The sequence below is a fragment of the Mustelus asterias genome, chromosome 9 (genome assembly GCF_964213995.1).
Source record: "Mustelus asterias chromosome 9, sMusAst1.hap1.1, whole genome shotgun sequence".
NCBI lineage: Eukaryota > Metazoa > Chordata > Chondrichthyes > Carcharhiniformes > Triakidae > Mustelus > Mustelus asterias.
The window spans coordinates 24,845,058-24,862,008 of NC_135809.1; the positions used below are offsets into that span (position 1 = coordinate 24,845,058).

Here is a 16,951-nt window from a genome sequence, read left to right on the forward strand (position 1 = left end):
TGATACGCTGCAGGAAAGGATGTCCTGAGGCATGGTACATCGGTGAGACCATGCAGACGCTATGATAATGGATGAACGGACACCGCTCAACAATCACCAGGCAGGAGTATACCCTTCCTGTTGGGGAACACTTGATGAAGGAGCCTGAGGCTCCAAAAGCTAGTGCTGCCAAATAAACCTGTTGGACTTTAACCTGGTGTTGTGAGACTTCTTACTATGCCCACCCCAGTCCAATGCTGGCATCTCCACATCAGGGGAACACTTGAGCAGTCAAGGGCATTTAGCCTCCGATCTTCGGGTAAGCATTCTCCAAGGCGGCCTTCAAGACACACAACAGTGCAGAATCGCCAAGCAGAAACTGATAGCCAAGTTCTGCACACATGATGATGGCCTGAACTGGGATCTTGGGTTCATGTCACACTACCTGTAACCCACATGACTTGCCTGGGTTTGCAAAATCTCACTAACTATCCTGGCTTGAGACAATTCACACCTCTTTAACATGTGATTATCCCTCTCTCCACTCGCATTGTATGTACCTGTAAAGACCTGATTACCTGTAAAGACTCGCATTCCAAACATTATCTTACAATTGTGTCTTTGTTTATATATGCAAAAAAAAGACTAATCTGATAAAGGGGCAGCGCTCCGAAAGCTCATGACACCAAATAAACCGAGTATCATAGAATCGTAGAGTGCAGAAGGAGGCCATTTGGCCCATCGAGTCTGCACCGACCACAATCCCACCCAGACCCTATCCCCATAGCCCCGCGGTATTTACCCTGCTAATCCCCCTGACACTAAGGGGCAATTTAGCATGGCTAATCAACCTAACCCGCACATCTTTGAACTGTGAGGAACCCGGAGGAAACCCACACAGGCACGGGGAGAACATGCAAACTCCACACAGACAGCGACCCAAGGCTGGAATTGAACCCAGGTCCCTGCCACTGGGCTGCCCTGTTGGACTTTAACCTGATGTTGTGAGACTTCTTACTGTGGTCACTCTATTGTCATGGATAGATACATGGGCAGTGGATGTGGGTGAAGAGGGGGCGGCGAGGGGGGGGGGGGGGGAGGGGTGGGGGGGTTGGCAACTGTACCACTTGAGGGGGAAGGGGGTAGAGACTGTGCCATTCTGAGGGAAAGGGGGGGTGAAACTGTACCTCTCTGGGAAAGGGGTAGGTGGAGACTGTGCCACTCTGTGTGGTAGGAGGGGGTGGAGACTGTACCACTCTGTGGGGGAGGGAGGTGGACACTGCACCATTCTGTGGGGAAGGGGGGGGGGGGGGGTGGAGACTGTACCACTCTGTGGGGTGGGGGGGGGGTGGTGGAGACTATACCACTCTGTGGGGAAGGGGGGGTGGATACTGTACCACTCTGTGGGGTAGGGGGGGTGGAGACTGTACCACTCTGTGGGGTAGGGGCACGGAGACTGTACCACTCTGTGGGGTAGGGGGGGGGGGGTGGAGACTGTACCACTCTGTGGGGTAGGGGGTGGAGACTGTACTACTCTGTGGGGTGGGGGGGGGTGGAGACTGTACCACTCTGTGGGGTAGGGGGGTGGAGACTGTACCACTCTGTGGGGTAGGGGCACGGAGACTGTACCACTCTGTGGGGTAGGGGGGGGGTGGAGACTGTACCACTCTGTGGGGTAGGGGGTGGAGACTGTACTACTCTGTGGGGTGGGGGGGGGGGTGGAGACTGTACCACTCTGTGGGGTAGGGGGGTGGAGACTGTACCACTCTGTGGGGTAGGGGGTGGAGACTGTACCACTCTGTGGGGTAGAGGGGGTGGAGACTGTACCACTCTGTGGGGTAGGGGGGTGGAGACTGTACCACTCTGTGGGATAAGGGGAGGGGGTGGAGACTGTACCACTCTGGGGGGGGGGGGGGGTTGATTGCAGCCGTGGCGGATGGACGTTCACTCCGGATGGAGCGGCGGCAGCAGCTGCGCCAAGCGGCGCCTTTGAGGTGAAGCGGCCGCCCCGGCTGGAGGGAGCCGAGCCCAGCTCCAGGATCCCCGGGGAGGGAAGCAGCGTCGCGGCCTGGGCCATGGGGGTGCCGGAGGCGGTGGGCCGGAACGGGCGGCTGGGGGCCGGCCTGCTGGTGAACCTGGCGGCCTCCATCTGCATCGTGCTGGTCAACAAGTGGATCTATGTGGAGTACGGCTTCCCCAACATGAGCCTGACGCTGCTGCACTTTGTGATGACCGGCCTGGGCCTCCACCTGTGCCACAGGCTCAACCTCTTCTGCCCCAAGGCGCTGCCGCCCGCCAGCCTGCTGCTGCTGGCCCTCAGCTTCTGCGGCTTCGTGGTGTTCACCAACCTGTCCCTGCAGAACAACACCATCGGCACCTACCAGCTGGCCAAGGCCATGACCACCCCGGTCATCATCCTGATCCAGAGCCTCTACTACAAGAAGACCTTCTCCCCCAAGATCAAGCTGACATTGGTGAGAGATTCAGACCCTGACTGGAAAGCTCACACACTCATCACTGACTTATTGTCTCGGGAGATCAGAACCAGACCCCCCTCCCCTTCCCCAACCCAAAAAAGAAAGTGCAATTAATATTTTTTGTCATTTAGAAATCAGAGACTATCTTTAAGATCAATCAGTTCTTGATCAATAAGGGGAACGGGGAGAAGGCAGGAGAATTGGGGAAGAGAATCACATAAAAAGTTTATTTCTGAGTCCATAGAAACCCTACAGTGCAGAAAGAGGCCATTTGGCCCATCGAGTCTGCACCGACCACAATCCCACCCCCCCGTATCCCTACATGTTTACCTCTAAGCATCTCAGGACACTAAGGGTCAATTTTTTTAGCATAGCCAATCAACATCTTTTGGACTGTGGGAGGAAACCCACGCAGACACGGGGAGAATGTGCAGACTCCACGCAGATGGTGACCCCCCCCAAGCCGGGAATCGAAGCCGGGTCCCCGGAGCTGTGAAGCAGCAGTGCTAACCACTGTGCTACCGCACCGCCCAGTCACAAGTAGGGTTTACATTAACACCGCAATGAAGTCACTGAAATTCCCCATATTCAGCCATGATTGAATGGCGGGGCAGACTCGATGGGCCGGATGATTTTTTGATTTGGTTTTTTGGGTGGCACTGTGGTTAGCACTGCTGCCTCACAACGCCAGGGACCCGGCTTCGATTCCCGGCTTAGGTGACTGTCTGCGCGGAGTTTGCACGTTCTCCCCGTGTCTGCGTGGGTTTCCTCCGGGTGCTCCGGTTTTCTCCCATGTTCTGAAAGATGTGCTGGTTAGATGCATTGATCTGAACAGGCGCCGGAGTGTGACGATTACGGGAATTTCACAGTAACTTCATTGCAGTGTTAATGTAAGCTTTACTTCTGACGAATAAATAAACTACTTTTACTTTGATTTGATTTATTATTGTCACGTGAATTAGTATACAGTGAATAGTATTGTTGCGCTATACAGACAAAGCATACCGTTCATAAAGGGGTAAGGAGAGGGTGCAAAATGTAGTGTTACAGTCATAGCTCGGGTGTAGAGAAAGATCAACTTCGTGCGAGGAGGTCCATTCAAAAGTCTGATGGCAGCAGGGAAGAAGCTGTTCTTGAGCCGGTCGAGACTTTTGTATCTTTTTCCCGACAGAAGAAGGTGGAAGAGAGTATGTCCAGGGTCCTTAATTATGCTGGCTGCTTTGCCGAGGCAGCAGGAAGGGTGGTGCTTTTCATGGTCACCTTAATTGGATTCTTAATTCCAGGTTTTTTTTATTGAATTGAAATTCCACCATTTTCCATGGCAGGATTCGAACTTAGGTCCCCAGAACAGTAGCTGAGTTTCTGGATTAATAGTCTAGCGATAATACAATTAGGTCATTGTTAAGATAGCGATAGATAGGTTCGTGATCGATAAGGGATCAAGGGTAACGGGAAGAAGGCAGGAGAATGAGGATGAGAATCATATCAGCCATGATTGACTGGTGGAGCAGACTCGATGGGCCGAATGGCCTAATTCTACTCCTATATCTTATGGTTTTATGGCCTAAATCAGCCATGATTCAACACTGATATTTCCCAAAAATGTTTAAAATGTGCTCGCTGAAACCTTACTCAAAAAGGTTTTAAAGCTTATTAATTTATTTGTCACAGTTAGATGATTTGCCTTTAAGGTTCTGTTGCCAATATTGTTTGAGATTTAATCAGGTATTTTCCTCCTAGCGGGACTTGCCTAGATTCCAGTTGGCATTTCCCTTGATGGTGTGGTTGAGATTAGAGTTCATTTGCGTATGGAATCATTCCTGGATCTGCATTTTAAAATTACACTGACACAGTTAAAAAGTTTATTTATTAGTGCCACAAGTAGGCTGACATTAACACTGCAATGAAGTTACTGTGAAAATCCCCAAGTTGCCACACTCCGGCGCCTGTTCAGGTACACCAAGGGAGAATTTGGCATGGCCGATGCACCTAAACCAGCACGTCTTTCGGACTGTGGGAGGAAACCCATGCAGACATGGGGAGAACGTGCAGACCCTGCACAGATAGTGACCCAAGCCGGGAATCGAACCCAGGTCCCTGGCGCTGTGAGGCAGCAGTGCTAACCACTGTGCCACCACCTTTATCTTGTATTATTTCCTTATCTTGTTTTCTATATAATCTTTCCTCACCTCTTATAAAAATAACCAGGTTGAAAACTGCGACACATTTACCTCCCTAATGTTCGAATCAAAACTGAGACTTGGTGATTTGATTTGATTTATTATTATCGGGGGTATTGCTATACAGTGAAAAGTATTGTTCCTTGCGCACTATGCAGACAAAGCATACTGTAAACATTGAAAAGGAAAGGCGAGGGTGCAGAATGTAGTGTTACGGTCACAGCTAGGGTGAAGAGAAAGATCAACTTAACTCAAATGTCTGATGGCAGCAGGGAAGACGCTTTTCTTGAGTCAGTTGGTACGCAATCTCAGACTTTTGGATCTTTTCCCGATGGAAAAAAGTGGACGAGAGAATGTCAGGGTTGCGTGGGGTCGTTGATTATGCTGGCTGCTTTTTTGAAATCTTGGGAAGTGTAGACAGAGTCTATGGATGGGAGGCTGATTTGCGTGATGGACTGGGCTACGTTCACAACCCTTTGTAGTTTCTTGCAGTCTTGATCAGAGCAGGAGCCATACCAAGCTGTGATGCATCCGGAAAGGATGCTTTCTGTGGTGCATCTGTAAAAATAGAGTTGAAGAGTTGCCTTACACAGGTTACCAACTGCATCTACAAATATATAATATACACTCGAGCCCACAGCTTGCAGAAAATGGTGCAAACACCCGCCAGCAGGTCTGGCAGCATCTGTCGATCCAGAGAGAGAGACTTTCTCATTGGCACAGAAGTTCCAGAGCTGCTGAGTGTTTCCAGTATTTTCTGTTTCTTTTATATTTTGGATTTCCAGCATTGGCAGCGTTTTGCTTTTCTACAATCGTAGAAATAAATAAGTACGGTCTGATGGCTATTACGGAAACATGGCCGCAGGATGGCATAGATTGGGATCCGAATGTTGAAGCGTCCGTGATCTTTAGGAAGGGCAGGAAGCTAGCAAAATATGGAGGGGAACTTGGTGAATTAGTGGTTTTAGCGCACTAGAGAGGGTTGACCTAAGGTCCGGAAACCAAGATGTAGAAACGGTGCAGGAATGTTTTTTCCCATGTCCAGAGGCGCATCAGGCAGACAGAGCACACGCTTGTGTCTGTTTCCACAGCTAGAATTTCTAGCCAGTCACCAGAGGGGTTTCACTTAGTAAAGCGTGGCTGACCGGGAAGCTCTCCTGCTCACCAGAGGCCGAATGGAAGGAGGTGCAAGTTGATAATGTTTGGCTGCGTTCTGAACGCACCTTCCTTACCCACCAAGTCCTGGAGTGAGACTTGAACCCAGCGCTTCTGGCTTAGAGGCAGGGAGGGAGGGGGATCACGGGGGTGTGTTGTGAGTGGGCATAGGCTAAAACATGAGTGTGACCAAAGTGAAATTAGGGAACATCCCATCTCATTGCACAATACCAGGTCTAGTACACCTCCACAAACATCAATTGCTACTCGATCAATTGTTAATTTTAAATCTGGAATTCGTAAATTCGTGTTATTAGACTGTCTGGGAAACTTGTGGAAAAGGTATTTGGAATTAGTTTTGCAGATCCAATCTCATTGAATGGAACAGACTCCTCCTGTTTCCATGTTTCTAGATTGGCTGCCAATATTCCAATTTCATGGAATCATAGAAACCCTACAGTGCAGAAGGTGGCCATTTGGCTCATCGAGTCTGCACCGACAACAATCCCACCCAGGCCCTATCCCCATCACCCCACATATTTACCCCTCTAATCCCTCTAACCTATGCACCCTGGGACGCTAAGGGGCAATTTAGCATGGCCAATGCACCTAACCCGCACATTTTTGGACTGTCGGAGCAAACCCACGCAGACACGGGGAGAACTTGCAAACTCCACACAAACAGTGACCCAAGCCGGGAATCGAACCCGGGTTCATGGAGCTGTGAGGCAGCAGTGCTAACTACTGTGCCACTACGCCACCCATAATTTCTCAGCTCATTTACAGAATTGTCTTTTCCGTGATGTTGCCTGGAGTTCACAAAATGGAACCCAGTATGCAACTTCTCCCTACTGAATTTTGTAAATCCACATCTTAGTTGTTGTTTTGTGCCCACAGTCACGTTAATCCGATCTTCCTCTCTGAAAAATTACAAGATGTCAGAAGTCTGAAAATTTGTGAGTTAGCATTAGATTAGGATTTGGCTGGGGTTGACATGATGTTTAAATTAGACCTTTCAAAGTATCCTAACTAGCTCAGTTTGAAAGATACTGCTAACTAACCAAGTTGAATTTGATAAAAGGGGCACTGTAGTAAAATACTTGCAACTTTTGCATGCCAGTAAAAGTCAGCCAGTAGTAGGATCTAATTTATAAGTGCAATGGTAAACTCTGTCAGTATCACACTATTGGCTTTGGCAAAGCTTAGCTTAATGTATAACTGTTACATTCAATGTTGACTCATTCTTGCGTAATGATTGGAGTACTGCTGTCTTAAACCTTTTTGTAACTTAAATCTGATCAAATTTTATAGTTCGGATATTTCAGCATTTGATTCGTATATTATTTGCAGACATTCTGAGAGTCGGTACGGAAAAATAAGTCAATGAATGATGATTATAGGGTTATACTCTTTAGCGAAAGGAAATTAAGTCATGCAGACAAACCCCCTTTTAGCCAAAATCTTTGAATGAACCAACTGTTCTGTGCCGTTTCTGTCTTTTCCAATATGCATTCATGGAATAAGATATGTTTAAAGTTTTTTATGTCTAAGGCTTTAACATGAGAGTGAAGTGCAGTGAATGAATGAATGACTCGTTCAGTATTTTGCAGGCAGGGTTTTTAAAAAATCAATGTAAGTCTGAATAGACATTTTTAAATAGCTTAGCTTTTTATCATGGGTGTTGCAACTGTAACCGAGTAAAGATACTTGAGATTTTATTTGAATTTTAGATGTATCATGTGTGAGAATTATTGAAATCTGTATTTTGCAATAAATTTCTTAAAGCCAGGTTATCGGTAAATTATTTAAATATTCATTTAAACAACCTACAGTTTTTTTTGACAACTAGAACAAGTTTGCTTTTTTTTAACTACTCCAAACAGAAATCCAAGTTTAAGATATTTTAGTGGATTGTGTTTAGTTCTTCCAGTTTGATGTGCCAGCTGTAAATGTTAAACCTGATCTAATCAAGTCCTCTTTGTTTCTTGCAGATCCCTATTACATTGGGTGTAATTCTGAACTCTTACTTTGATGTGAAGTTTAATTTTCTAGGAATAATTTTTGCAACACTTGGTGTTCTGGTTACTTCGATATATCAAGTGGTTAGTAGTTTTGATTTCTTTTTCTTGTAGTCTTTTACAAGTAATTAACATTAAAATATTCCTTATTGATGATTTAACCTCCAGGATGTTGACAGTATGACGTTTGGAGATAACAACAGGATCATCAATATATCATAGAATCCCTACAGTGCAGAAGGAGGCCATTCGGCCCATCGAGTCTGCACCGACCACAATCCCACCCAGGCCCTATTCTGTAACCCCACATATTTACCCTGCAAATCCCCTTGACACTAGGGTCAATTTAGCATGGTCAATTTAGCATGGCCAATCAACCTAACCCGCACTTCTTTGGAGTGTGGGAGGAAACTGGAGCACCCGGAGGAAACCCACGCAGACACGAGGAGAATGTGCAAACTCCACACGGACAGTGTCCTGAGGCCGGAATTGAACCCGGGTCCCTGGTGCTGTGAGGCAGCAGTGCTAACCACTGTGCTGCCTCAATGTAGCATTATTTAAGAATGGGGCTTTATTTAAAAAAAGATAATAACCAATTATGTTGTTCCAAGTGCTTCTCTGAATACTTTTTTATAACTTTATCTTGGAATTTACTTTGAAGATACATATTATCAAAGTATTTTGAGTAGATTATTTATGTTTTCTTTTAAACTGGTATGTTTTCCTGAATAGTCTTTCCGGTTTGGATGTTTACATAATTCCTTAATAGTTTTTCACTTTTTTTAGGTGCTTAGCAAGCTTTTGTTCATACATTTACTTATCCTTTTCTTTACTCCCAAGTAAAATGGCAATGAGTCACCTTTGAATGTTGTAAGTGTGTGCCGCATCTTAAAATGGTAAAAGTGTAAAAGCCACATTAAATACATTATATAGATACATAATAAGTACTGTTGGTATCAGTAAACAGAATTATTTGCAAATTAATGTTATATACATTTAAACTGTGTGCGTTGTCCTTGATGTTTTAAGGTGCACACTTATGTTGCTCATGGAAACAAAAGAAATCTTGGCCATCCTGGTACTTTGGAGTTAAATAAGCTGTAAAGTTTCCCTTCTTGCACAAGGGTATTATTTTCTCTGACTTAAATACACTATTTAACGCACCACACATAACGGAAATATCTTTCATTTAGTCTCTGATTTGTGTTGAGTTGGCTAATGCTAACTATGGTAGCATTCCTGCCACTGACTGACTATCCTAAGTGAAACTACCTTTCCTGAAATACTGTTTAAGGATTTCGACTATAAATGTTTCAAGGGGATTGTAAAATATTTATTACCCTGTTGCTGTTTTGAAAACTGTCATTTTGTTTCCGGCCTTGTATTACAAAGTGCTAACCAAGTCTTTCTTTTCCACCATTCTGTTTCTTTCGTATTGCTGTCGATCTTTTTTTAGCACCTGCTTATGTAATTAAAACTTCTCCCTGTAACATATTATATGTTAATGTCTAAGAAGCCACATTAGGTTTGTCTGTTGTAGAGAGAAATATTAAAATATGTGTTCCCTGTTCAGTCATTCCCCGCCAGGAATGGCAATGCACATTCTGATTTTCTGTATATTTGGATAGATGAAAAATCAAGGTTTTAAAAAAAAAATTCAAGGGATATGGGCGTTGTTGATTTGGCCAACATTTATTGCCGATCAGAACGTGATGGTGAGCTGCCTTCTTGAAATGCTGCAGTCCGTGTGGTGTAGGTACACCCACAATGCTGTTAGGGAGTTCCAGGGTTTTGAAGGAGTGAAAGAGCAGCGATGTATTTCCAAGTCAGGATGGTGAGTTGCTTGGAGGTGCTGTTGTTCCCACGTGACTGCTGCCCTTGTCCTTCTAGATGGTAGTGCCCGTGGGTTTGAAAGGTGCTGTCTAAGGAGCCTTGGTGAGTTCCTGCAGTGCAGAAGATGATAGATGATACACACTGCTACTACTGTGCGTCTGTGGTGGAGGAGTGAATGTTTGTGAAGGGGTGCCAATCAAGTGGGCTGCTTTTATTTTGGATGGTGTCCAGCTTCCAGGCAAGGGGAGAGTTTCCATCAGACTCCTGACTTGTGCCTTGAGGATGGTGGACAGGCTTTGAGGAGTCAGGAGGTGAGTTACTCACCACAGTGTTCCTAGCTTCTGACCTCTTTTAGCCACAGCATTTATATGGCTAATCCAGTTCAGTGTCTGGTCAATGGTATCACCTCCCAGGATGTTGATAGTGGGGGACTCAATGGTGGTAATGTCATTGAATGTCCAGGGACAAAGGTTAGATTCTCTCTTGTTGGAGATGGTCATAGCCTGTCAGTTCTGTGGCATGAATGTTACTTGCCAGCCCAAGCCTGAAATTGTTCAGACCTTGCTGCATTTGCCCATTGATTGCTTTAGTATCTGAGCAATTGCGAATGGTGCTGAACATTGTGCAATCATTAGTGTACATCCCGACTCCTGACTTTATGTTGGAAGGGGGGTATATGAGCCAGCAATTCCCCAGCACTTACAGTATGGTCTCCTGACATAGAACACAGCATCCAGCAAATAGCCAAGTGCCTTGATTTTTAATTTAATCTGGGTAAGCAGCTTGGCAATGATTGGCTGAAACCACCAGGATTCCGCAACAAACAATCCTATCAATGGCTGTAATTTCACTGAGACTGTTGAGATTATTTTTCAGAGCTGTTCCAGTCATTATTTTGATCAGAATCACATTCTGAACCAATAACTCAACAGAGCCACTAACATTGAATATTTTCCCACATGGTCATTAAACTTAGCCATACAGTTGCCATTCTGGTATTGCTGTTTCTCTCTGAAGGATTATCAATGGGGTGGGGAGTGGGGGGGATCGACATGTTCTCTTTGCCTGGTGCTTTGCTTCAGTTCTGTTCCTTGATACATCATTTCCAATGGGCGTGATCAGGGGCTCTGTTTTTCTGGTGCCTGTCCATTTCTTTTATTTTCTGCAATCCATTAGCCTCTTGATCTTCTGTTACTAAATAATAATCACATGAATTTTAAAGTGTTAAACTGCTGCCTGAGCGTTTGTGTAATATGGTGTTTCTTATTGGTTTCATTTACAGTGGGTAGGAGCTAAACAACATGAATTGCAGGTGAATTCTATGCAACTCTTGTACTACCAGGCCCCAATGTCATCTGCCATTCTCATGTTCGCTGTTCCTTTTTTTGAACCAGTGACTGGAGAGGGAGGAATCTTTGGAAACTGGTCCGCCACAGCATTGGTAAGACTTCCAGAATGTTTGGCATCATTTATTCACGCAGTTTTAAAAATTTGGGACAATGGATGCCATTCCATCTTTTCCATTGGCATCCTTCTCACGCCGTCCCTAACCAACTCTGCAATCCGCATCCCTCCCATCGAACCCAATCTATTCCTCAGGGAAATAATCTCTCCTGCCAGGGTAACTGTGTTGGCTCTCTACCGTGGGCGGCATGGTGCACTGCTGCCTCAGCGCCAGGAACCCAGGTTCAATTCCGGCCTTGGTCACTGTGTATGGGGTTTGCACGTTCTCCCCTGTGTCTGCCTGGGTTTCCTCCGGGTGCTCTGGTTTCCTCCCACACTCCAAAGATGTGCGGGTTAGGTGGATTGACCATGCTAAATTGCTCCTTAGTGTCAGGGGGACTAGCAGGGTAAATACATGGGGTTACGGGATAGGGTTTGGGTGGGATTGTGGTCGGTGCAGATTCAATGGGCCAGACGGCCTCTTCTGTACTGTAGAGATTCTATGATCTTTGCTGCCACTAACCCAGCTCTCCATGTGCCTCTGTATGTACCAGGAACTACCCCCAAGCGACATGCCCTTAAAGTGACCAGTGAAAACAGACTGGACAGACAATCTATATTGTACAATAGATTGTAGAAGATATGAAACTATCCACAACGCAGCTACTGCCTCGATAACTTTGTTAATATTAGCCTGGATTTTGTGGTCAGCAGCCAAACACTGGTACTCCCAGCTGAGCTTAAAGAAAGTTGCCCACAGTGATGGAATGATCTCTGTGGCATAAATCTGTGCACATTTTCCGAATACTGGACTTGAAAGTTTCATAAAAGACTTTGCACTAACAGAGAGCAGACTTTAATCCCATCAGTCTATCTGTTTAAAGTTTTTAAACTTTATTTATTAGTATCACAAGTAGGCTTACATTAACACTGCAATAAAGTTACTGTGAAAATCCCCTAGTCGCCACACTCCAGCGCCTGTTCAGGTACACTGAGGGAGAATTTAGCATGGTCAATGCACCTAACCAGCACGCACGTCTTTCAGACTGAGTAATAAATTGTCTTTTAGCCACCATGTGAGATAACCAGGTGAAGTGTATAGATTTTGTTTAATACTAACAAAGTGGAAAGCCAGTTTTGACTTGAGGTGAAATTTTTTTTTAACTTGTTCATGGAATCTGGATGTCTCTGGCAGATCCAGTACCCATTTCCCAGCCCCAGTTATGGAGGTGGTGGTGAGCTGTATTTTTGAACCGCTGCAGTCTGTGTGGGGAAGGTGCTGTCCGGGAGAGAATTCCAGGATTTTAACCTAACAGCCACTAAGGAATGTCATACGGGGAGCCCACACTTCAAAATTACGTTTGCCTTCCTGAAAATCAGGACTTTACATGAAAGGATTTTGGGGGAATCGTGGGTCCCATAGGAATCAATGCTCAAGCCAAAGTTGGGTTCTTTTGAACATTTGTTGCCCAGAAAAAAAACTGTGCAAGTTGAAATATTGTACTGTACATGTGTAGTCCTGTGCATTCCTAACTGAAATAACTTGTAAAGTAAAATTATTCAATATGAACAAAGTACCATACATGAACTTGCCTCAGTAATTTTTCATTGACCAGCCTCCATCTTGTGGCAGAGTTTGGTTGGTGCAGGTGGCGGCTGGAATCCTGGGACTAGCTGTACCGACTAGCTTCTGTCACTGGATGGAGCACAGGGGCTTCAGTTCAGAAAAGGGGCCAGAATTGAAGTGAGCAGCTGAAAACAGACCGGAGGGTGACATCAGGGGAGGTAGGCTGGAGAATGACATTAGGGGCTGGAGAGCAACGTGGGAGGGTGGAAGGTAAATACCAATGTCACTGGGGTGGAGGCAGCCCAGAAATTAACACGGAGTCAACAGCTGTTGGTTGGGGTGGATGTGACTGAAGGCGAGAGTGGAGGCAATGCAGGAAAGGTTTTGGACTCAGCCAGGCCAAGGAAGAAAGAGTCCATAGCAAACACTTTTAAAGTGAAATTGGCAATGTTAAATGGATGTACTTGATTGGTGCTGTTAAAGTGAGACATCATGAAGTGAGTCATTGTTAAGTGAGGACTTACTCTATCGCTTCACAGCAAGTTGGCATGGAAGGGTGGTGTTCACATAAGCCTGCTTTTCTTGTTCTTCTAGATGGTAGAGATTGTCAGTTTAGAATGTGCAGTCAAAGAAGCCTTGTCTAGTTGTTGTACCTCGTGAAGATGGTACACAGTCCAACCTCAATGCCAAACAAGTAAGCTGCTTTGTCTGAGATAGTGTTGAGCTTCTTGAGTGTTGCTGGGGGTGCGCTCTTCCAGCAAAGTGCAGATTATTCCTTTGTACTCCTAACATGTGCTGTGTAGATGGATGTAAGACTTTGGGGAGTTAGGAGGTGATTAATCACCGCAGAATACCAGCCTCCAACCTGGCCACAGTATCACTTGAATTTCATCCCTACATTTTGAAGTTAGTAAGCAAGTCTCAGTGACCTGTTAATCAGTCCAATGTAGTTTCACTTATAAAATCAGAAATATGGGAGGGTTGTAATATTGCAGAATTAATCCAGTCAATTTTTTGTCCAGCCACTACAATAAGGTGCCATTCCATCCATTTTTAAGTAGCAAATAGAGTGGGTTTCAATGTAACTGGCTCCCTCCAGCAAGGAATTGTTTACTTCTGTTGTCAGCTTTGGATAATTTTAAACTTTAAAATCAGTTAGTTTAATAAAACAGAATACATTGAACTAAATAAAAGTTACATTTGAGAAAAAGTGAGTATTATTAAAAGTGAGTATTATTAATAAACTAATGGATTATTTTTTTTCTCTTTTAGTAATTTTAAAATACTTTAACATACAATGTAAGTTTTATCTTTTCTAGATGCTGGTATTATTTTCTGGAATAATTGCCTTTCTGGTGAATTTGTCGATTTACTGGATCATTGGAAATACCTCACCTGTCACGTATCCTTTTGCATTTGCAATTGCTGTCAAGTCGTGACGATGTACTATGTTGCTAAAATTGTAAATTTCAAGGTTATTCTTTTTTCACGTGGATTATTTCAGTTTTGGGTGTGGACAAATTCACCTAGGCCTAAGTATACATTCATTTTCTTACTTTTAGGCATCTCCATAAAACTGCCACTCGGGGCAGTTAGACAATTTGCCTTTAAGGTCCTATTGCCAATGTTGTTTGACATTTAATTAGGTATTTTCCTCCCAGCAGGAATTGCCTAGATTCTAGTTGGCATTTCTCTTGATGATGTGATTGAGATTAGAGTTCATTTGCGTAAGGAATCGTTCCTAGATCTGCAGTTTAAAATTACACCGGCACAGTTAAAGTCTATTTATTAGTGTCATGAGTAGAATAGGCTGACATTAACACTGCAATGAAGTTACTGTGAAGATCCCCCAGTCGCCAGACTCCGGCGCCTGTTCGGGTATACTGAGGGAGAATTTAGCATGGCCAATGCACCTAACCAGCACATCTTTTGGACTGAGGGAGGAAATCAGAGCACCCGGAGGAAATCCACGCAGACATGGGGAGCACATGCAGACTCCACACAGATAGTGACCCAAGCCGGGAATCTAACCCAGGTCCCTGGCGCTGTGAGGCAGCAGTGCTAACCACTGTGCCACCATGCTCCCCCATACATTCTAATACATGATGCTGCTAATGTTTGCTGTACTTATGAACATTTTCACAACAGTACTATCTTGTAAACATATTGGAATAATTTCAGGTATGTTTATGTGAAAACCTTATTATCTACTTTCTTAGTAAGAAGACTAATAGCACTCGAAAGCACTTTGTCCGTAACACACAGACACACACGTGCTGAGTAAAATCCTAACTAGTTTTTGGAGGGCAGATTGCATGTGGACTGAAATTTCATTTGTGGTTTGAAAAATGAAGGTATAACTTTGTATGTAATATGACCCAACCATCCAATATTCCTTCATGTGATTGAATAACTTGATGAGATCTGTATTGCAGCTAAATATCGCGTTACTTGGTGTTTCTCATCAAGCAGAACAAAATGCAACCTTTTCCAGGCCATTTGTTTGTTCCTTGACGAATTAAATCCAGATACAACATGTTTGGACATTTCAAGTTTTGTGTTACCCTACTGGGAGGCTATATCTTGTTTAAAGATCCCCTTTCACTTAATCAAGGTCTGGGGATTCTGTGTACGCTATGTGGCATTTTGCTCTACACCCATTTCAAACTTGGTGAACAAGAAGAAGGAAAGAACAAGTTGGCACAAAGACCTTAAACTTCTAGCTGAGTCCTATATAAGTATATTTTAAGTGCTGCTAGTGAGCGCCAATTCCTAGGTACTTGATAAGTATGGCATCTCTAAAGTTGAAGGAATTACAATTAAATACTTCACCTTTAATGGAGAAAGCCATTGCTGTTTATAAATTGAAATTTATGTATCTGACCAATTTTCATGTGCCATATTTTGCTAATTTTTGTAATTAAAAATGTTACTTTTAAGGATATTCCTTGCAATTAGCATGTGTAATGTCAACTTCTGCTTTAAATTTGAAAGCATGTTGTGATGGTCACTAATGTCATTATGGGACTTGTCCTGTATTTATAAAATTGCTGAAAGGTATTCTGGATCTTGGAAACAGAAAAATCAAAGGTACAAATAATATTGGGAAAGCTTGTTTAATCATGTATTTTCTGAAAGTGAACATTTGTAATTTTAACAATGCTTTGCATGTCCAAAATATTACACTGGACAATTTATTGTGAGGGCAAAGGAATAAACTTATTTTTCCACTGCTTGTTGTCCTATGTTTAGATGATGTGGACATGGAAAGGAATGTAAAAGCGGGTTAGGTGCCATTTTCTGCTATAATGTGTTGGCAATTTTCATGGGAAGTTGGGACCATTTTGAGTGAGTCACAATTGGCCCGGTGATTGGTAAGCCTGAGCCACGGTTTCTTGCAAGTTACAGCTGCAGAGAGGAGCCCTAAAATATGTTACTTGCAAAGTAGGAAAAAAAATGACTCTTGTCCATCTTTAAACGGGAAACCAATCAATAAATACAAATAATTGTCCTAGAAAATATAGTTCAGAATATTTGTGACTTTGCTAGTGACATATATTGTGTACTCTTTCTATGTATTCATCTGACATAGCATTTCCAGACATGAATGGTGGTGGATAATTTTATTAAAATACTGTGGGGGGGGAAAAAGGAGGTTCCATGAATATTTCCAACTCTATGATGGACGGAGCCCAGCACTGGTGCAAAAGACAAAGCTGAAGCGCTGGCAACCACTTTCAGCCAGAAGTGTCAAGTGGATGATTCTTTTCTGCCACTATTTCACATTCCACGATCACAAGTTGTTCAGGTGGAAGGCTAAAACGACAGCCTTGGCAGCATTTGGTTGAAATCTCCAATTTCTAAAGTAGGCTTCCAAAGAACGTCGATCTTCTCAATGTCCTGCAATTCTGTAACATGAAAGGCCAGGGCCAAGTCGTCAGCATATCTGAAGAGCTGGAACCTTGTGGGAGGAAGGTCACTGGTGCATGCATTGAAGTATATATGTTGAAAACCTGTGAAGAAGATGACCAAACCCTGGCAACTGGGCTCTCGGTTCAAAGAGTTAAAAGCCATTGTGGCAACCGAACTCAAAAGCTGTGAAGTTTCATTATTGACTGTACCTCGGATCAAGAATGACATCAGTGTGCAAGCTCCCCACAGACAGTCACCCAAGGCCGAAATCCAACCCGGATCCCTGGCACTGAGGGCAGCAGTGCTAATCACTCTGCCACCATGCTGCCCTGTGCTGTTAGAAACCCTGTAAAAAGTGGAATCTTATTCACTAAAGTCCAACTGTTT

The 16,951-nt window shown here is 44.1% G+C and overlaps 2 protein-coding genes across 2 annotated transcripts in view; one reads left to right on the top strand and one right to left on the bottom strand.

Annotated features, from left to right (window-relative positions):
* The window catches only part of irak3 (interleukin-1 receptor-associated kinase 3), a 333,490-nt gene that overhangs the window by 253,217 nt on the left and 63,322 nt on the right, over window positions 1-16,951 (bottom strand). The gene's annotated exons all lie outside the window — the stretch shown is intronic.
* slc35e3 (solute carrier family 35 member E3) lies at window positions 1,898-15,885 on the top strand. Its single transcript, XM_078219847.1, has 5 exons — window positions 1,898-2,453; window positions 7,783-7,893; window positions 10,925-11,083; window positions 13,972-14,054; window positions 15,181-15,885. Exons 1-5 carry the CDS (start codon window positions 2,055-2,057, stop codon window positions 15,365-15,367), a joined length of 939 nt encoding a protein of 312 aa, XP_078075973.1. The 5' UTR covers window positions 1,898-2,054; the 3' UTR covers window positions 15,368-15,885.

Bases quoted from the DNA above. Each gene is read 5' to 3' on its own strand.
- slc35e3 (XM_078219847.1), top strand. From the start codon at position 2,055: ATGGGGGTGCCGGAGGCGGTGGGCCGGAACGGGCGGCTGGGGGCCGGC. The intron at 7,894-10,924 runs GTTAGTAGTTTT...TTTCATTTACAG, and splicing joins TTACTTCGATATATCAAGTG to TGGGTAGGAGCTAAACAACA. The intron at 11,084-13,971 runs GTAAGACTTCCA...TATCTTTTCTAG, and splicing joins ACTGGTCCGCCACAGCATTG to ATGCTGGTATTATTTTCTGG.